The following is a 22,104-nucleotide window of genomic DNA, read 5'->3' as shown; positions in this document are numbered from 1 at the left end:
TCATTAGTTCGCCTCGCAGCGAATTGAAATTACTCGTTCGACTCAAGAAAGCAAGCTTTGTTCACGTGAACTTAGCATCTGAAATGCCGTCCGAAATTTCGCTAGCCGAATTGAACATCGTACCACGTGGTCGATGCGTATGCCGAATTCCTCTCCCTTGCACTACTTTAGTGTTTGTCGAGTGCGTTGAGTGTACGCAGAGTGAGCGGAGTCACCCCTGGTTTGCTGTCCCCTGCACATTGTCAGCGCTGCTGCCCCGCACTACAATCGAGCTACCCCAGGCGATGCAGATGCCTGTGGCCGGTTCGGCGCAGCGATTTCGGCGGCTGGGAAAGGAGCCGGCAGTCACCAGCGGCTCTCGCCGACAGGGCGCGTCGGCGCGAGCGACGCTTGCTCGGGCCGACTTTTGCGTCGCCGTTTCCGGAGTCCTGTGCTGGAGTCGTGCCATCGAATCTGCAGAGCTGGTGCTGTGACCAACGGACGCCAGCGGTGAACCCCAGAGACAATGTCGGCTCGCATGTTGTGGATAACGTGTGGACATTTCCTCGGCGCGGCCACTGTCGCCTGTACTAACTTTTGTTCGCGACGCGCGCGTTGATAGACCGTGTGACATGTTTCGCCGGAGTATGTATAGTGATTTAAGGTTGTGGAGATGTGGAGATGCGCGACTCTCGCGCGTCTCCTGTAATCCGGCTTCACCGCGTAACTAAGTGCCGACGGCGGTCGTGGTGGTTGCGGCGCATTGCGAGAGATGGCGCGAGTGTCGCGATGCTAACGCCACCGAACGGCGGGGTGACTTGGGAGAAAAAGGTCAACGGCGCTTGCTCTTTGGCTTGGGGTCGGCGGCCAACACGCACGAACGCTTTGCGCGTGCGCCGGCCCGCTTCGCGAGACGTCTCGCGTGGCTCGGAGCGGAGCACCGGTATGGACGAACACGGATCGTTCGAACGCGCTACCGTTCGCGTGACCGTACACGTGAACGACTAGGCGATGGTGTCATAGCATGGGGCGAACGTATTCGCTCGCTATCGGGTCGCGGTGAGTCGGACTTCCTTGATTTGTCGCGCGCCCATGTGAATGTTCTAGTGGTAGTAATTCGGCTAGTGTGCATTGGTGTATGAAAGGCGCAATAAATGCCCTTGTGATTGTTTGCACTACTGTGTTGTCGTTCCTTTGTCCCAAGAGCATGTGTGAGACCCCACAGAAGCTCCAACGGTGGCTCCCTCATCCGTATTTTTTAACCCCAACATGTTATTTAAATTTCCAGTGTGAACACCATTCACAGACACATTATATTTCAATGTGTACACAAGACAAAGTTTATTATATTTTTAAAGAGAAAGAGCTAGCCAACTAATAATTATTTCTAATGATATGGATAGTCTATGTCTAGAGAATCAATATGTTGCTGTATGTTCAACTCGCTATAAAATGCTTTGCACACTTTTTTGACACTGAAAAAGACCTGCAGACTTCAGTGACCCCTTCGGCAGAGTCTTTTATCAACGGTGTGTGAAATACACGTGAATGATATGTGTCTCAGCATTGCTTCTCTTTCCTGTAGGAAATGCTAGCGAGTCATGAAAACAAAACTCATAATAATTTACAACATTTATTGGGGATGGAAACATCGCAACGTGCATGCAGAGGTCATATATATATATATATATATATATATATATATATAACTTAGTAACCGAAGTGAGGCCAAGCCGGATTCACTCGAAATCAGTATCAATAGCAGTCATGCGCATCAGAGCTTCTACTAGGACTCAGAAAAAAAAAGATCATTGCACCCCCCAATGATTACCAACAATTGAATACGGCACGCGGGCCGCGTAAGCGTCAACCGCACACAGTAATTTGCAGCTGCGGCAGGGCTAGATGAGAAGACGCGTGCTCTCCTCCCTATGCGCGCATTTGATCACGTGACCTCCAACTAACCCGAATATTGACGGCGTGGGAAGATAATGTCGATCAAGTCGCCATCCTTTTCGGCTCAGTGTTACGCGCTTTTTCTCCCATCCACAGCGAATAGGTTGCTCACTCTTAAGACTTTTGGACTTTATACGGAATATCACAGCGACGACGACAGAGAAAACTTGCCTGTGGTGTCGATACATGCAATTGCAGTCGCAATAAAAGGAGAAATATAAAACAGGCGTCGAGCTCGCTTCTACCGCGGCTGCGGATGTGGCAATGTGCACCGGCTACAAACACAGCATGAGCACCAACGACAAAACCAATAGTGAGCACCTCGCTTATCGGTACTTCGCCAGAACCCGTCTGACGCTGAAAATGAAGCGTATTTTCCACCGTATAAGCACCAGCGGAAACATAACACTAGGCGCGCGGGGAGACAGCGCACGCGAAGGGACCCCAGCCATCTCGGATGGCCCAAGCTTGAACTCGGCGGAGATTAACTTCAAAATGAAGCGCGTGACCCACATATGTATGGCAGAGGCAGGAAAAGTAGAAGTTGAGGACCCGTGTGTTCTAGCCGCTAGGCGAAAGAAGACCCCACGCCGCTATTATGAAGGTTCCTCAGCTCACGTGTTTCCATCAGCGAGTGACATATGTACCGCCAGAGGTTCTATGAAGTACTTGACACAGTGCTATGTCTTCGTTAAACAACAGGTATCCACCTGATATGTGGCAGCATAAGTCCCACATTAAGCAGCTTGCCATAGGGAAGGAAGACGAAGCATGCATATATAACATAGTTCTACGGTGACGACCTTGAACCAGGACTCCTAATTTTTGACAGAGATATGCTGATTGAAATTTTAAGCCAGCAAAGGTCGGCATCATTGCACACATTTGGGGACGTCGTGCACATGTTTACGGGGGGCAAGGGCGAACACCTGCGAAACCTTTTGTCGGAAATGGCCAAGCTAAAAAAATTGCGTTGTCCATACCGGTCTCGTCGACCACATCTGAGAGGTCCTTTTGCCACGGCGGCCGCATTTCGATGGGGGTGAAATGCGAAAACACCCGTGTACTTAGATTTAGGTGCACGTTAAAGAACCCCCGGTGGTACAAATTTCCGGAGTCCCCCACTACGGCGTGCCTCATAATCAGATCGTGGTTTTGGCACGTAAAACCACATAATTTAATTTTTTTAGAGGTCCTTTTCTTGCCTTCAGTGACTGAAAATGTACTTGCGGTCGACGACTGGACACGCCCGTTTGAACCATCTGGCAATTTTTTTCACGCAGACAAAGAACTGTCCCGCCAAATTAAATTTGAATAAGATTTCCGACGACTTCATTTCCAGATCAAATGCCCTTTTTTCAATGATGTTGAAATCATCGCATCAGACAACGAACTGATAGTCTTTAATAGGAGAGAAAAACGCACCAACTTACAAGTCAAAGCAAACCACATGGCTTAGAAAACAACGCAAAAAGTTATACAAAGGAACGAAAATGGGGTCCAGAACAGCGCAAGCAGAGTGAGGGCATTTGGGTAAGAAAAGACGCGTGGTTGCGCTATTTGTCAAACTCCCTAGTCTATCTGTGCATATTCCTTATTAATTTTTATTTGTCGTATGCTGCATTTGCCTCTCAATAACACAATCCACGTTTTCCTATATTTGCTATCGAGTCCTTTCGCGCTTTCGAGATACCGCTGTCTTATTTATTTATTTGTTATTATGTTTATTTATTTGGGCACCTGATAATTTTTACTCTATAATCCTTTGTTCTGCCTCCGGAAAATAAACGAAACCAGTTGCATAAGGCATGCTTTGACATGTAATGAAACTATGGCGTTATGGAATCACATTATACTTGCGCTAATAATTCTAGCCATAAGTTGCGGTCAGAAATTGTTATATATCGTTTAATGTTTATGTATGTTAAGTCTTTTCTTCTCAATAACTGACCTTTCGTCAGGAAAAGATTTCTTGATTGTATCTTTTCTATTAAATCTTTTACAAGGCGTTACATTGCTTTTTCATAGATGTGTACTTGTGCGACTTAATATGCACAGAACACATGTATCTCCCTAACGTGTTTAACTGAAACCGCTTGTCGCATGGCTCAACCAAGAGAAGCCAGTCTCTTGGCGGTGCGAGGGGACTCAGGCAAACAGTCATATAAGCTCGTCACTCCAGTGAACAATCTTTCGAGGTCACAGGAAGTTTCCAGTGTAACTGTTAGCAAAGGTTATATATATATATATATATATATATATATATATATATATATGCATTCATGGGTGGGGCTCGGAAAAGGTCAGGCCCAGCCTGCCTAGAAAAATGAAAACTTTCCGCCTATGCCATAAGCGCCGACTACGGGGACGGGGGGGGGGGGGGGCTCCGGAGCTCGAGCCCCCTCCGGAATTTTCCCGAGGGGGCTACGCCGACACCCCCCTGCCCCTAAAATGTCATTACCAGAGTTCTGTTCCCCACATAGTTCGAGGATTCTCTTCCGTTGCCTCCACATTTTCACTTTTGCTGCGGCTAAAAGCTTACGGCACCATTGCTGGCGCGGACGTGCACGGCTTTTAATTTATACTTTCGCTTTATTTCGGCAAATCCTGACAATAGGAATACTAGCGCATTAGAAGCCCCAGCGGCGGCTACCTCATCCGTGTTTCCTCACTTTAACATTTTTTTTATTTCCGCTGACACAATAAGTTTAATGCACAGACACAATAAATTTAAACATATACAAATGACAAAGTTTATTATATTTTTAAAGAGAAGGAGGTAGCCAACTAAATGGATAGCATATACCTAGAGAATGAATATGTTGATGTATGTTCACTTCACTTCAAATTACTTTGCGTGCTTTTTTGACCGTGAAAAAAACATGCATACTTCAGTGACCCCTTCGGCATAGTCTTTTATCAACGGCGTGTGAAAAGTACGTGAGTGATATGTGTCTCAATATTGATTCTCTTTCCAGTAGGAAATTGATTCTCAATATTGATTCTCTTTCCAATTAGCGGCTCTCGGGATCCACAACACCTTCGCTGAGCTGTCGGACGCGGTTATGGCTTCGCTTCGTGCCCTCGATGGGCAACGATCACTCCCGCCCGAGGTCAGAAGCAAGATCACGGCGAACCACATACCAAAGCACATGAGTCATGAACTCCACGAACGACGACGCAAGGCGCGGGTCGACAGACAGCGCCGACAATTCAAGGGTGACCCGAACGTAACGTACGTGGACGTGGCGGCGTACCCTTCGCGGTAGCTGCCGTGAACGGGAGAGACAACTCCTTAACCCTCGTGGCCTCCGTCAGGGCAGAGACTCCAGCTGCGGCTGAGACCATAGCCGCGGCGCTAGTAATAAAGCAACATGACAGGGTGTGCAGGAAAGTTCATGTCGTTACCGACTCGCAACAGGCCTGCCGAAACTTTCCCAACGGACGAATACCGGTGCTGGCGGCTCAGGTTCTAGGCCCGAGGCTGCAAGAATTCCATCAAATCACTTGGACGCCGGGTCACGCGGGACTGGAGGGGAACGAAAGGGCGAACGCCTTAGCTCGAGCGCTAATTAACCGAGCGGGGCAAAACCAATCGTCTCATCAATCCCCACCCTTTACCTTTGTGCCCCTGCCATCAAATTACTGCGACCGACTCGAGATCCAGCGACTCAACCGCAGGATTTATCTTCCCCCTCACAAAAAGCTCAGCACTGAAGAGGCAATAGCCCTCAGACTTATCCAAACAAACACATTCCCAAACCTACACAGATACAGCAAAATATACCCACAAACATATCGCGGCATCTGCCCCTCCATGGTGCGGCGACACACGCCCTACACTCTTTCACATCTCTAGGGGGTGCGGGGGCAAACCTCAACATTTAAAGACGCCTAACACGTCATTTGAGCGGTGGGAGGTACAGCTGACCGGCGATACTCTGGCGGGACAAGAAGCTCTCGTCCAGCAAGTACGTCGAGCAGCCATGGCCAGTGGAGTCCTGGAATGAGGACACCACCCACTCGTCCTCAAGATCAACGATCTCGATGGTCTAAATAAATGTTTCTCTCTCTCTCTCTCTCTCTCTTTCCAGTAGGCAATGCTAACGACTGGCGACAAAGTAAAAAAAAAAAAAAAGCTCTTCTAATTATTTACAACATTTGCGCATTAGGGATGAAAACATCGCCTCGTGCATGCAGAGGCCATAAATACGGTGTGTTTCAGCAAATACTTTCAAAAATATTTTAAAGGTTGCCTAAAGACAATTCTAGTTCATGAGCTGGTCTACTCGAAGAGGTGGACATTACTTGCACAAAAAATCGAGCGGCCCGTCGCGCGCGGCAATTCTGCGTGTATTCGCGGGCTTCTTTCACACTCGGAAAAACACACGTATCGTAGCACGTATTGAACAATAGAAAGCTGTATCGGTGGTTTATTATGGTGCTCTACAATTTTCTCATTGACACTTTGATAAATAGGACAGTACTTCTCGAGTTAGATAATTAATTATAATTACCTAATTAAATCTCAGTAACGAAAAAAATTACTGGCGGCTACTCCACTGCACTGGAAACAATACGCACTAGGTTTGCTTCGCGTAACGCCGTTCCTCTTTTTTTTTTTTTTTATCGTGCTGCATGATAGCTGGGGCACCCTGTATATAATATATGGCGAGCAGGCGTGATAGCGCTGTTTTGTTTATAGTGTGGCACGCTGAGTTCCCTCTACCGGCGCGGCTGCTTTGGAGTTTGTTGTCGCTGACTCCTGCACTTGCACCTCGCTTTTCTTTCAATGCTTTTTGCACATTCTTTAGGCATTTTGCATAAATAAGAAGTTTCCGAGCGCGCAGCCTTCCGCGTCGGATTGAGCAAAGCGGTGCGCTTGTTTACATCGACATCTACAGCTACAGATTGTTGTTAGCGTCAAAAATTGGGGACAAGGTGCATCGCTGATATGAAAAAAAAAAAAAGCAGAACGTCGAATAAAACACACATATCTGCTCATATGAGCCGCGTTGTTCCACCGTGAGACGAGTCAGTATATGAGCGCCAGAGCTACTCAACATATCGGGCTGTTAATTTATTACTGATTCTCGCTTTTCTTTAACTTCATCATACTTAGTTTCCACGTGTCATAAAGCATTATTAGAGAAAATTGTGCTCACATAAGTGCTCATTTAAACGCCGTGTTGTTCTCCCGCAGAAACGCGGATGCCATCGCTGACACTGTTGGTATGTAACTGAGCGAGGCAGCTGGTTATGCTGCTGTACCGAATGTACCGTCTCTTGTTTCGCGTTTGACGCAGAGATATACAGTACATCTCAGGAATTAAGAAATGCGTGAGCATACCAACACGTACAAACCGACCCATCTACGTTGCGTATACGAGCGGCAGCATACGGGAACGGTGACGTATCATGTACAGATGTTGGGCACAGCGCTGTGTCGCCGCTTGCAGCTTATTGTGTACGCGCCGTGCGAAGCGAGGAGTAGTTTATTTCAAATCGTGAAGGCCAGAACTGAACTATAAAAGCAGTATCCTTCGTCCTAACTTGCTTACTTTTCAGTACAGGTCCGCCGGTAGCGCGTGCACGAACTCGACGGCGCCAGGCCAACCTTCGCTGAATAGGATCAACATTGTGCGGTTCAAACTTCACGTGCACGGCTTGAGAGGGTCGAAGCCTTGCGCATTTCAACCTTTCACCTTCGTAGGCATGTTTTGACTCGCTTTGAGCGCGATTATTTATATATACCAACGAAGGCGTTGCGGCTATCGCCAGTGGCGCACTGACGGGGGGGTGTAAACCCCACTGAGGCCGAGTTAACCCACCCTTTTGCATAACCCCTTTTCTTTCCTTGCGTCTTTGAGTACTGCAACTAAGATGTAAGAGGCGTAATCGTATGCGAGTACGCAAATAGCGCATTTTTGACAATTTCCCGTCAAGAAATTGAAATTAGTGCTGTTTAGATTTAGATGGTATTGGCAAACTGTCAGAGATCCTAGGTGCACTACTGGCTATCGCGTTATCGGTACGTTCGACAGCCTATCGCGCGGGTTTCGGTCGAATGGTGCCGTCGACAAGAAAGCCCGTCGCAGTACCAAAGCCAGTCTTGTACCGCATCGACGTCGAGCTACCAGTGGAGTTTCAACGCGGTACACGGCGACCCTTCAAAACATTATGCGACTAATCCGCCAGGGCAGGGCGCATATGCGCCGTCGGGCCGTGAAAAAGGCGGAATAAAAGCCTCTAGTGCTTCGCTTCACAGAATACACGCTCCATACCTATGTTGAACAGCTACGACCAATGTCCTCTCTCTGCCGAAAATTGTGGTCATCACGCTAACCGCCATATAAAGCTAATTGCTGCAGCACATGTAAAGGAGAAAACAGAGCATGCTGAAGGTTGTGGCACCAACGTCTTTCATTCAACAATTCCAAGTCAACCTTTATGAAAAACTTTATCGGTTGTTCCGGCGCTGCGGCCTTCGACAAGCCCACAATGCAACCTCGATCAATTGCTGGTTTCGCTGCAAGTACAATATTGGCCTGACGATGGTGCTCGAAGTCAATCATACACTTCTCTTTGCGGCCATGGCGATAACAGGGCTTTTTGAAGCATGGTTCTGAACCAAATATATATAAGCCAACATATATAAGTGAAGGCAACACACACGCACGTTCGTAGCCCTATAGAAATCATATATGGAGCGCAATTCAATCTAAAGTCAACCAACCGGGTGATAACGAAGTACACTCATATGAAAGCGCAGTGCTCTGAAATTAAGTACTGCGCATCTGGCTCGGACCACAGAGATCTAAACACTATATATTATGCGTGGAATAAGGCTGCCTGAAATGGACGGCGTTGGGCTGCCAGAAGGATTGACGTGCACTGGGGAGACGTGCAGCACATCAACTGTAGCTGACAGCCCACGACCTAGGTTACCCGATCGGGTCAGAATAGCCAGCCTCCACTACATTTGAGTACGAAATCGCGGATTCACACACGTGGGCGCTATTCCCACGGTTCGTCCCATCCGAGGCTCAAGTACTCGGAGTACAAGGCCCTGGCCTGCTGGAGCACACTTGGCAAGTCGTGCTGGCGCACCAGCTTATCAAAATGCACGGCCAGTTCGTTGTAGTCCATGCCTTTGCGCATGATGACGTCGCGGTGCTGCGTGAGTATCGCTAGGCAAAGGAACATCATGAACGGGTTGCCGCCGCCAAGCTCCTGCGGCCGTGGCAGCCGCATGTTGACCTCACGTCGGCGGCGGGTCTTAGCGGAACTCGAAGCACTCGTCCGCGGCACAGCGCCCGAGTCCTGCGTACAGGCCCCGCTAGAGGAAGCGCCGCCTTCCTCGAACGCATGGTCCTCGCTAGTGCTGTTCGGCTTGGCCGGGTCGTCCGTGTCAGAGGCGTGCTTGCCCGCGCTGTCTCCGTCGCACCATGCGCCCAGCCGCCGGTTCATGCTGTTCAGCTCCGCGCTCAGCTCTTGTGTGACGGACGTGGTGACGGGCTTGCAGACATCCTGCTCGTCTTTGTCACCGTTTGCCGACTCGTCGCCGCACACAGTGGACACCGACGGCGGGGCTGGCGGCTGCGGGCTCTGTCGGCAAATGGCGTGCTCCTCACCCTGTGAGCTGGCACCGGCGTGCGCCGACAGCAGCGCACGTGGCAGGACCTCGTCCAACTGGTAGGGCCGCTCGAACAGGGGCAGCTCGCCGTCGGGTGGCATCGGCGGAAGTGAGCTCCACTGCACCTCGAGCATGCGCAGTGCGTCGTCAAAGGAGAACTCGCGCTTCAGCTCCAGCAGCAGCCAGCGGTAGCAGAAGAGCAGGTCGTGGGCGCCGAATTTCTCGAGGTACCTGCAAGCGGATTGCAAGATCCCGGTTGCCTGAGTCGCGTTATGAAATTATTTTAGGAGAGTCACGTGCAAAAGAGCTCTGTTTTTAGCAATTAATAAACTAACTCTTAGCAGAGTAAGAGACATATTTCCGAAGCTGTAGTGATTCTACCCAGTTCTTGCATATTAGCGGATGACACGTGGCTAATATATACTAAGGTTTGGAAACACTTCTATGATAATGTGATCATACAGAGCAAAACAGAGAGCGTCAGCTATATAGTCGGGCGGTAGGTTTGTGGCAATCGTTCGCTTAAGGTTGTCGTCAGGACAATGGGCAGACCTCAGGATGGGTGATCTGGCAAGGCGTCGATGGTGGCTAGTGATATCCCCTATGGTAGGAACCTATATGGTAGGACTCGTTAAGACCAAAACATAGCACGGGAAGGCATGTACGGTTGGCGGCAAAAGTCAGCATCGTAAGGGCCATCGTGGCGTTGTGCGTTGGTACGACGACAGTCTGATAGGGTTGGAGATATAGTCAGCATCCGGAACAGACTGGGAAGGCGACAGACACATGATGTGACGATTGGTGGCGTCACATGAACAAAATCCGTGGGATCTGGGTGACTCTGATGGATCAAGAGGATGAGAAAGTTAAGAAAGGCGGGAGTTCCGATCGACGAGCCTAGAGTAAGCGGAGAGAAAGTTAAGGCCGAGTATCATGTCATGTTATAATTGTATAAAAAAATTATACCGCCCATGCACCCCGTACAGATGGTAAACCAGCGAACCTTAAATGTGCGGCCCCAGTGTTTATCACTGGGTTAATCCCGACGGTTCACTAAAACCTTTCTCAACTATCGGTTACGTCTTTGTCTAGCTATAGGCTGCACGAGCCGCCGGATCGGCGCGACATTGCGGCTTGCGCCCCGCATCGCGGGTCCGATCTTCTGCCGAGGCTATGGTGCGACGCCGACGATATCTCTCTCGCTCCTGCTCTCGACGGCTCATGCCCGCATATCCATTGCGTATATATGTCCAATGCGGGTATACACCACACGTGATTTTATTATCGTTAATCATGACGTAACTGACGAGCATGCGATGTGTTACCGTGCACGCGCTTCCCGTGATAAGCCCAAGTGTGGACCGCACATGCGCTATTCTCTCCCTTTGTTTTTCCCCTGCCCTTTCCCTCTTTTATTTAGTATATATTCGCTACGGAAAATAAACGTGGCTGTTCTGCATGGTGACACGGACCACTTCTTGTCAGAGGCGGCGTGACCGCCGCCAATGTAACACGATTCTATTATTGATGTCATGACCTATCAGTCATGTTAGTCATATATTCGTACCCTTCCATGCCAATTTTGGTATACCAAGTGGTATACCAAGTGAACAAGACGCGAGGTTTCGATAGGTTTATTTCCGCCGGAGGGTTTCTGTGGTAGGACCACGAGTGTTTTCGCCAAGGCATATACAGCTTCGCTGTAAAAACGATGCATCATAATCTTCGATCATCTTATGCACTGAGGTTTCAAATCGCTAGAGGCTGCCGGATCTCGCGGATGGACATCCATGTCAGTGCGATGTTTCTTGCAGCGAAGCTGTCAATGGGGCTAGGAACTCTCGATTACGTTTTTTTCTCTCGTGTTTTTTTTTTTTTTTCATCCTATTATTCCTGTAACCAGTGCTCCTCCTGCGAAATAACATCTTCGAAGCTGATGCATGTAAAGACCAAGCGACAAGTATACAACAACCATGTCGCAGGAGCGACTTCCTTGGCTGATGCTACCTTTTATAGAGCAGGATATCACAACATCAATTTCATTTGACAATGTTTTTGAGCACTTTACAGCAAAGACACGCAAGCTTTTGTTGTGAGCGCAATTCCATTTGCAATGAAAATGGGTGTTATTTCTGATGCAGGGCATTTCATTTGTATAAATGGGGTTGTGACCGAAACTGGTGTTTGTTTTTTTCAAGCGATACTTGTATTCCCTCACAAGTGTCGGCGGCGGTGGTGGTGTGGTGTCACGCTAAAGCACTAGCTATCGAAAGCCTGTCGAAAACTCGCGTCTCGTTCACTTGATATATATACCAAAATTGGCATGGAAGGGTACGAATCTATGACTAACATGACTAACATGGTCATGACATCAATAACATCACATGCTCGTCAGTTACGTCCCCGATTAACGATAATAAAATAACGTGTGGCGCATGCCCACATTGGATATGCGGGTATGAGCCAGGTACAAGAAAGAAAGAAAGAAAAAAAAAAAGAAAAAAGAACGGTAGGAAGGAAAGAAAGAAATCACGTGTGGCTCATATGCCAGGGCCGCACATTTCAGCTCCGCTGGTTTACCATCTGTACGGGGTGCATGCATGGGCGGTGATCATTAGGCGATGTAATGTACAATGTACATACACTCAGCAATGTACATGACTTTGACAGCTGTGGTATCAGTATGGCAGGGCTGTATACGAGAAAAATGTGTTCTGGAGCTTCAAGGGTGTGCGGGGCTCAGCAAGAGTTCACGGTAACGGAATGATTGAGGCAAACATTTTGGCATTCCCGTCGACTCGGGTTTCCATGGATGTTAAAATGTAATGGCGCTATACACAGGAGGTAAAAGACCTAAGGAAGCAAGGGGCGGGCGACTGCACCGGGTGCTGCTGACACCAGTGACACCACATGCATACGGAGCATGCACATGACGTCGCAAGGAAAGCTCGCATGACGGGATCGGACCCGCCAACGCCAGCCGGATGATTGCGTTAGCGACGGAAATGCGCCATGGACATTTATAAACTGGGGCTGCAAAAATGCTAAATAGTGTCGTAGCACGAAAGGCGACGCGTGCTTATAGAATGAAGACCACGCGTACATGATATGATATCCCTCTTTCATAGGAATCGGTAGAACACGAAAGTGAAACGTGTCTTCACAGAAGCTGTTGCACGTTTGCCTCGTGAACTCGCGGTCCGCTGTAGCGAAAGGCGCACGTTTTGCGGGCCGCGGCGACCATGTTGCAGATTTGTTGGCGAGCGCCGTCCTGCTGGCGAATGGCTTCGGCGAAGGTACGAGGACTCTTGTCCTTCACCGTAGTGGCTATACGGCAGCCAGTCGAGCTGCGACGCGCACATATGCAGAAATGCCAGTGGCAGACAACTGCTGCGCCTCTTAGCGCAGCAGTTGTCTTAGGTGGTGCCATCGTAAGCGCGAAGCAGTAGGCGATGCACTGCTGATGCACGTTGAAGCCGCAATCCATATAGGCGACGAGGCGCCACACGCTAATCCGCTGCAGGCTAATCCGCGACGCTAACTACCCACACGAGGCCACAGAAGTACGTGGATTTGTCTGATCTTCGTGCTTGTGAATTTAGACGTTCTCGTGGCTTTGTTTATTGCGCTTTATATGCCTTCATTGCCGTAAATTTCAGAGCAATGTATACTTTTCGAAGTGCAGAAGACTCTGCGAACACGCACAATCGCTACTGATTACAACGGTTCAGCTTGGCGAGGTGGCCAAATCGAAGCGCGCCAAGCATCTCAATGCACTACCTTGCCCGTGATAAATTGGTAAGGGCGTCTTATGTGGCGTGTCGAGGCCTTCGTCCATGGCGTAATGGTTTCGACATCTGGCTTCTCTTCCAGAGTTCCTGTGTTTAATTTCCTGCTGTCGGATAATATTAATATTGTTTTTGATTGTTTATTGTATAATTATTGTATGGAACTATGCACGAAGCTATACTTCTATTGTTTATTCTACGGCTACACCGCGTTGGACCCTCCGTTGTGCTGTGATATCGAAGCGCTCCCTGTCGGCGCTCGTTAGTGTCACAATGCAGTGCTTGCTTGTGTAAGTTGCTACTGTGCCGAAGCGCTTCCCCTGACCACGCTCGTCATTCTTTTCTTGCGCTCGCTGTTCCCTTCAAAAAGAAACGTATTTCATCATCGTGGTCACTGTATGGCTACGTTCTTGGGTCGAGCGCTGTGTTCACAGAAGTCTTCATATACAGAAATCACGGCGGTAATAATAACTTTGCAGTACATTTTCTCCAGCCTGATGTATCGGCCGAATTAATTATTCGGGGCCCTTGCATGCGCGTCGCATTTACATTGTGAAGTTCCCACTATACATCAGTGGTGCTGAAGCGGCTTTTCCTTCAAGCCTCGAACTACTATATGTTACTTGGAAATGTTGCTGCTGAAGGCCCTGTGTAACTAGCATATATGCTTTCATATGCATTTCACATTGTTGTACCACATTGAATTGAGGCAAGTGATTTGTTTTTATAATCTCGCCTGAAATTCTGCGTGTAATTTACTGTATTTTTCAAAAACATGCCGTACTGCTGCGTGCCGTGCTGCACGTCGAGCACCAAGAAAAAGCTTGGTCTAAGTTTTCACGCATTTCCAGTGGAGGAAACTGGAGCAGTGGAGCTTTAATTTGTCCTCACTTAGAGAGCTGCCCTCTTTTTGCTTGCCAGGCAAACGAAAAGCATGCATCAGCGATTTCTTCATGAATTGCAAGCAAATTTATAAAGCCCCTACTCTTAAATATTGGCGCAGTCGTTACGGACACAGCGGCTTACCGCAAAAAACTAATGAGTAAGCCACTGAGCCGAAAAGTTCTCCGCGTTTGAAGGAGTACTGCGATTGCACAAGCGCTGTGTGTTTGCTATCGCAAATAAATTGTAGGTATTGTGAATGTGTTATGCTGGTAATTTCGCCATGAATACAAACATGGCATTCAATTATTTACTGATGGCTCAGAAAATTGCTGAAAAATGTCTGTCCGTGGCTGTCGACTCAGGTAAACAGCTTGATACTTCGTGCAGGAAGACGCGCGATGAGTTCGCTTATTTAACACAGATGCAAGACTGCCGCGACTTCAGCTCTCCATTTAAAAGCACCGAGTCATATCTCTCGCTTTCCAAGGCGTATTTTGCAGTCAATTGGTCAAGCTGGGGGAAATGCAAGTCATAAACAAAAGTTTGCGGGCTGCGGATTCGCGCAAAAAAAAAAAAAAAATCTTGGTTGCTTCTTCAGTCAGCTGGCATTCCTTCGGCTACACCGCGTTGGACCCTCCGTTGTGCTGTGATATCGAAGCGCTCCCTGTCGGCGCTCGTTAGTGTCACAATGCAGTGATTTGCTTCACCGCTCCTAGATGGCGACTATCACATCCGTTACATCCGTTGCCGGAAATCAGTCGTGAAACCCGAGGTAAAACGCTTGTGTTAAAAATGACTTTTTTATATTATCTGATTATTATCACATACCTCAATTTGTTCGCCTTGTTTATTCAACTTTATTTACCATCTCCCTGCGATATCTCGCCTTCACAGTTTCTTTTGCGGCGCTTCAGTTCGCGCTTGAATACGCTCACCTGTGCGCCCATCGCGCAGGTATAGTGTAAACATGGCGGACGGCGTCGAAACGGGGAAGCATGTGCCGGGGGCATGGCAGTGACGTGGTTGAGATCATCGCCGCGCCACCGACTCTAAAAATATCACCGCATATCCACGAAGTAAATGATAATGAGTGGGCGAAGCACCGGGGGATCATTCGGGTAACCGTGAATCCCCCGAACATTGCCTTGTGATCAGTGCAGCAGCACGGCGACGCCAGCAAGCGGACCCAGAGGCGGCGCGAGCGCGGGAAGCGGCGGCAAAAGGCCGGAAGCGTTCTCTACCTGTGGTTGGTTGCGCCGATGCTCGGTTCAAGCGCGAGCTTCGCGAGCCCTCAGCTCCGGGTCCGCTTGCCGGTGTTCCCGTACTGCTGCACCTTTGCGAGCCCTCAGCTCCGGGTCCGCATGCCGGCGTTGCCGTGCTGCTGCATGCTTCACGAGCCCTCAGCTCCGGGTCCGCTTGCCGGCGTTGCCGTTTTGCTGCAGCTTCCCGCGCCCTAGACTCCGGGTCCGCTTGTTGTCTGCGTCACCGTGCTGCAGCAGCTTTACGAGCCCTCGACGCCGCTTGCAGTTGAGCCGCCACTCTTGCCTTTTCATCCATAGCGGGCGCGCCGTTATCAGAAGCTATAGCTTCTGTAACGGTATACCGTTACCATCCATGGCTGAAGAGAGAAAGAGCGCGCGTCGGGAACGACCGCAGCGCCCTTAGCGGACTCCGTGCAAACCAGAGCTATACGGACGACGAGGGAGGGACAAGGCTCGGCGCCCTAAGGTGCTTCGCCACTAAAACGACTCGAGTGTCTCGATGTCCTCCTCTCCCGCTGCTCCGTGCGGGGGAGGAGGAGTGCATTGACACACCCTAAAACAACGGTACAAAAAAGTGGCTTGTCTCGGAGAATACTTCGCATTAAAGCAACCGATATTGCTATAATAAGAGTACCTGAAGAAAGCCGAGTCGAAGTGCTCGACCAGATCGGACAGGTGCTTGAACTTGAGCGTCATGGCTTCGCCGTCCACGTTGAAGTTCGGCCCCAGGCGCCGCATTAGTGCGCAGAAGCACACGTACGCTTGCGGCTCGTCCCGCATCACCACCAGCAGAGGTGACGCCAGGTCGCTCATGCCCTGTGCGTGAATGGGTCAAAAGGGCGCACAGTATTATTGCGCTTTCTCGTCAAAGACTGCACAATATGACGCGAGAACGAAGCGCTTCACGCTTCTCTTTTAGGGGCGAAGCTCCTTATGGCGGCACCCGTTCCGTCCCCGTCGTAGTAGTAGTAGTAGTGTGTAACCAGTCTGAGAAAAAAATTCCAAAGTTGTGTCCGTAGCGCGGAATCGAACCAGGGACCCCTCGCTTCCGAGCGCGCGGCGTTAGCCCACTACGCCACGAAGCGGACATGGACAACCGCACCACGATGGCTATAAATACCCAACATTAACGAAAGGCCGCGTTTCTAGCGCGTTTCTAACGCGTTTGTGCTAGCGCGTTACGGCCCGTGTAAGAAGCTGGTGTAAGACGCTGTGGCCTCTCCACCTTACCTTCAACGCGTTTCGAACGCGCTGCCCAAAGCGGTGGCAAGTCAAGTTCAAGTCGAGGAGCGTTTATGAATACGGGGGGTATACTCTCTCAGCAGTCATGTGATGGCGTCGGCCAACGCGGTGCACGTTCCGGCATGTGTAAATGGCTGCGTAAGACGCTGTGGCCGCTCCCCCTTACTAGAGAGTACTGCACGTTTCTAACGCGTTTGTGCTAGCGTCCCCTTAAGCGGGAGATCCGATGATTCCCTCCGGAGCTTCGCCCACTCATCATCATTCACCTCGTGGATCTGCTGTCATTTTTTTCCAAACGCCGAGCGTGCGTTTTATAGAGCAGTGGCGCAGCTCTTAGGCGCACGTTCCTGCGTTGAGTGTCGGCGTGCCTCGGCGTATAACCAAGTGAACGAGCACAGCGAAGGATGAATGAGCGAACGCGGAGCGCAGCAGGGGATGAAAGACGGCGATAGCAAAGAGAGCGCGAAGAGGAAAGCGGGGAGGAGCGATGGCGAAAAAGTGAAGATGAGGTGTCTCCGGCTGGCAACCTGGAGCACGTGACGTGTACGTCATCGACCCCTATAAATACGACTGTGGAGCACACAATAAACGTTCCATTTTCTACAGTCACCATGTAGTTATTTATTGTCTAGACGCGACATAACAGTGGCGACGAGGAAGAAGCGAACGCAGCGAGATCCTTGTTCTGGTTCCCAAACGTGGATGCAAAAATTGAACGCCTAGTACGAGCCTGTACCGTCTGTATAGAAGCCGCACCGATGCCTCCACGACATACGCCAGTACCATGGCCAGTCTCGAACGAAAGATGGAGCCGCCTGCATCTAGATTTCACAGGGCCAGTGGACGGGCACATGATATTAGTCGCAGTAAACGCAACAACTAAATGGATTGAAGCGCTGCCTATGAAGTCAGCCACGTCAGAAACCACTGTGGACGCCCTACGAGTCATCTTTGCAAGGTTCGGTCTACCCAGAACCGTAGTAACCGACAATGGGACACAATTTACCAGTGCATTTTTCCGGGACTTCATGGATAGGAATCAAATACAGCACCTCACCACGGCTCCATACCATCCCCAGTCCAACGGTTTGGCAGAAAGGACAGTCCGCACAGTCAAGGACGGATTAAAGAAGATGAGACAGGACAGATTACAGACCAGACTCTCCAGATTCTTATGCAGCTACCGTCGAACCCCTCTCAAAGAAGGCCAAGTCTCCGGCCGAGTTACTGCTGGGATACCAAATAAGAACGAAGATAGACTGCATCACGCCGAACCAGCAAACAAGAAAGGCAGAGCGCCAGGAGAACAGTAAACAGAATTGGCAAAAGGTCAACTGGTTTGGACTCGAAGCTGGACGAGATCCAAATGGATACCAGCCACAGTGAGGGAACAACAGGGAGCAAGAATGGTCACCGTTGACACTCAACAAGGGGTTCAACGAAGACATTTTGACCAAGTGCGAAGACGAGAACTACCACTGCAGGATCAACCAACAGAACAAGATCCACAGACAAACTTCAACACGATGCCAGGACCGTCAGGGCTGGATAGGCAAAGCCAGGAGAACTCAGCGTCGAGAAACCAAAGTATACCGGCGGATCAAGCCCCTGATCCAGAGACTTCACTCCGAAGGTCTACCCGCCAACGCAGGGCCCCTGTCCGACTCAATCTGTAGGGGGAAGATAATGAGGCGTCTCCGGCTGGCAACCTGGAGCACGTGACGTGTACGTCATCGACCCCTATAAATACGACTGTGGAGCACACAATAAACGTTCCATTTTCTACAGTCACCATGTAGTTATTTATTGTCTAGACGCGACATATCAGAAGAAGAAAGCGGAGGGCCGCACAAGACGTACTTCGCAGCCGATGACGTCATTACTAAGTCATGCGGCGAGCACGTCCACCGATACCATATATAGAAACAAATCACTGGCGTGGTCTTTGGACACACTGCGCATGTACTACTTAGCCTGCGCCATCGCCGCTAGAGAATGCGCTTACGTAAGCCACGCGTTCCCGCGTTCACGCTTTCTGAACAATGAGCGACGCACCCAGTAGAAGTGCGTCGCCTGCCGCTGCTGCTAAACGAGCTACCCGAGCAGAGGCTCAGCGCCGCCGCCGAGAGGACCCTGCCGTTCAGATTCAAATTCTTTGCCTAAATGTATCGCGAATTGAAATCACCTAAGCAGCTGCGCTCAAGTTTCGCATTAGGGAGTTTCGTAATCGTCGGTGAAATTTTTCATTCGCTTCGAATTTCGTCTCACCTGGCAGTAGGACAGCGACGGGTGGTTGAGTGCGAACGTGGTGAGTAGGTTGAAGAGAGAGACGACGTTGGCGTTGTCGTCTGCACCCTCGTAGAACGGGTGCGAGCGGTCGGTGCGGAATGCATCCTTGCGTACCATGTTGCTGACCAGTTGGATGTCGCCGCTGTAGGCAGGATTTTCCACGAGCGCCTTCCAGGCGGCGCGTAGCTGTAGGTACTGGTCACTCTTGCGACGCATATACGCCAACCGCTCGCGGCCCGTGAGGCCTTCTGGGTACACGTTCAGGATGTGCTTCCAGACGACCTGCACGGAATTTAGTTGCCTATAAAGGACTTCTCAGCAGCGTATATACGCACTGTTTTTCGGAGACTGGCTCCCCGTTAGCAACTTCTCGTTCGGAATGTGGACGGATTCGTTGTCTACATACAGTGAAGAGCACTGAATCTGCTCTACACTAGCAACAAACCGGCATTCTTAGGATATAGGCGTTGGATCCTATATAGAGATGATCAGAACGCACCAGGCCACTTTAAGAATTCCAGTTGGCAAACTTAGAGCGCTCCACAGTTGCGTCCGACATATCATCTATGTATTGGCTTGAGTATACCTGTTTAGATAAGTTACTCAGCGGACCTTTCTTAGAGACGGCTCGACTCCGCCCTTGAAGACGGCAAGACGCAGCTCCTGCGGCTTGAGCAGTCGCCCTTCGTCGTCCAGGCAAGCGCGGAACTCTCGGTCACCGAGCGGGCACGCCGTCTCCTGCTTGTGGCCGGTCCAGGGCAAGCTAATAACTGTGGATGAGCCGCTGGGGGAGCTCGCCGGGAAGTCCTGCAGGCTGGGCAGGTTTAGCACCCTGTGGAAGCGACCCAACGTCTTCTCCATCTGCAGAAAGAGCAGCCAGGCTGCCGCCTTGTAGCGAGGCTGCGCCCGCACGCGGCGATCCGGCGCCAGCGGCACTCGAAGGCCGCTGGGCCCCACCGCAGCCTTGCCACCGCGGTTGTTCCTGAACAGGTTCAGCATGGCGATGAGCGAGCTCCTGCCTCGAACGAGGGGACGTCTCGCGAGCGCGCACTCTGGGTAGCTCTTGTTTCCCTCTCAACTAGTGGCTCATACCCTCTGGGCCAACGATCGCGTACGTGTATATCAAATTTCATCTGCAAATTTTCGAAAAAAGCATATATCCAATGTTGCAGATGCAATAAGATGAATGACTTAGCCTGATTTTTTAAAAAAAGAACACAGTAAAATAAAAACACAAAGAAAAAGAAACAGAGCCCTTCCCTGCCGAGAAAATGGGGACAAGCGAAGCTTGTGGCAAGACGACACTGTCGCAGGCGTTCCGCTTCGTTTGCCGAAAACTCAGGGTCAGCGGCTCTTCGCTGACGTTTGGCCTCAACATCGCGCTCCCGCAACTCAGGGTCCGCGGCTTTTCGCTGGCGTTTCGCCTGGGTTTCGGAAGCCCTCACGCTAGTATCTGACGACAAGCTTCGCTTACCCCCATTTTCTCGACAAGGGAAGGGCTGGTGATTTTGTCTCTTTGGGTCTCACATGTGACAAGGGTATAGTTCAAGGGCGCGTTACAGGTTCCCGAGCCACAGGGGATGTGCCATTAAGCTTAGACCCTCTCTGCACTATCGCAAGGATCGGCACACATGACAGGGGTATATTTGCCATTGAGCTAGGACTCTTTCTGCGCTATCACCAGGATCGGCCCACCTTTCAGCGTGACACCACCACCACCACCACCACCGCCGCCGCCGATACTTGTGAGCATATAAAGCTTCGCATAAAAAATTTAAGACAATTAGCTCCACTTGAGTTAATTGTCTAAGTATGCGTAAGTATTGTGCCACTTGCTCATCTCCACGCAGTGCGGTGTCATTATCAAACTTTTCAACCTTGATCCGACCAGCATAAACACTTATCAATTAGCTTTATCGGTTATTATCAACCTTATCGGACTACGTCCAACCCTTATCAACCCTTATCGGTTGTTATCAGCCTTATCGGATTCGATCCGACCATTATAAACCCTTATCGGTCGTTATCAACCTGCCACAGTGGCTGTCCAGCGAAGCTGCTGCAAAACCACCACTACAACTGCTGAGGGCGGTATGTAGTTAATGCTTTATTGATGGTTCGGGTGCCTGCTTTGAGCTCGTTCTTTATTGAAACGTGTGCGTTTCTGTGGGTTGTATGGGTGATTTCAATGAATGTATGCATTGTTCGCTTCACTTTGCTGAGCGCTCGTAGCCTCAGTCTTTCGGGGGTATGAGCCATTGCTTACGAGAGTATTAGCCATTGTATTCGTCTTACGCGACGGAGGGACATGTTTCTCGTTGGGCAAGCATAGAAATGCTTACGCATTTAAATTTCAGGCAGAACCAATCAACGAAGATTCCCGGTTCGGGCGATCCCCTCCCCACCCTACGTCCACAGGGAAAATTCCTTTTCTGCCATGTTCTTCCCCACCCGAAATGAAAGAAAAGATCGCCGCGCGAAAAAAAAAAAAAAAAAAAACTGCACGTCGACGACAGAATGATTGCGTCTGATTCTAGCAAAAGCAATTATTTGTGATTGTCGGCAGAACGAAAGAAAGCGGAGAAATTCAACTGGCCGCACCTGCGACGAGTCTAAAAAGAAACACAAATGATAAATTTTTAATAGATGAAGAATGACGCCAGATAAAAAGTTAAGAATTTAGCAAGGAAATCGTCCTGTTTCATTTATAAACCTTACAACGGTTGCACCAACCACCCTATGATAATGTCCTAGCTAGAGAAGAAGCTCCCAAAGGTAGAATATCGGGAGTGGCTATTTTCTTAATTCACCCGATTCTTGGCCAATTCCCCATGAGCCACACTTGGAGACAAACCAACCATTGCAACCAACCAACCAACCTATACGACGAATAACACCTGAACAGCGGCCAGCAAGGGCGGTGCAATCGTGTCTACGAGCTCAATTTACTCAGGACATTTGCAAACTACATCATGAATACATGTCGAAAAGCTGACAGGATTGGTCATCGCGCCCACGGGCGATTATTGATAGAGTCAAGTGTGTAAGGTCCCTATATTTGTTCTTA

General features: G+C 49.8%; 1 protein-coding gene across 1 annotated transcript; it reads right to left on the bottom strand.

Annotated features, from left to right (window-relative positions):
• Positions 1 to 8,292: 8,292 nt before the first annotated feature.
• Positions 8,293 to 20,036, bottom strand: LOC119440520 (TBC1 domain family member 25-like). Its single transcript, XM_037705420.2, has 4 exons — positions 19,650 to 20,036; positions 19,017 to 19,319; positions 16,141 to 16,322; positions 8,293 to 9,802 (listed from the first exon to the last, which is right to left on the bottom strand). Exons 1-4 carry the CDS (start codon positions 20,034 to 20,036, stop codon positions 8,953 to 8,955), a joined length of 1,722 nt encoding a protein of 573 aa, XP_037561348.1. The 3' UTR covers positions 8,293 to 8,952.
• Positions 20,037 to 22,104: the final 2,068 nt, after the last annotated feature.

Source organism: Dermacentor silvarum, chromosome 2, assembly GCF_013339745.2.
Source record: "Dermacentor silvarum isolate Dsil-2018 chromosome 2, BIME_Dsil_1.4, whole genome shotgun sequence".
In the NCBI taxonomy this organism is placed as follows: domain Eukaryota; kingdom Metazoa; phylum Arthropoda; class Arachnida; order Ixodida; family Ixodidae; genus Dermacentor; species Dermacentor silvarum.
This window is presented reverse-complemented; position numbering and strand designations above follow the sequence as displayed.

Bases quoted from the DNA above. Each gene is read 5' to 3' on its own strand.
- LOC119440520 (XM_037705420.2), bottom strand. From the start codon at position 20,036: ATGCTGAACCTGTTCAGGAACAACCGCGGTGGCAAGGCTGCGGTGGGG. The intron at 19,320-19,649 runs GTCCGCTGAGTA...AATTCCGTGCAG, and splicing joins TCGAGCCGTCTCTAAGAAAG to GTCGTCTGGAAGCACATCCT. The intron at 16,323-19,016 runs GTGAGACGAAAT...ATTCACGCACAG, and splicing joins CGTCGCTGTCCTACTGCCAG to GGCATGAGCGACCTGGCGTC.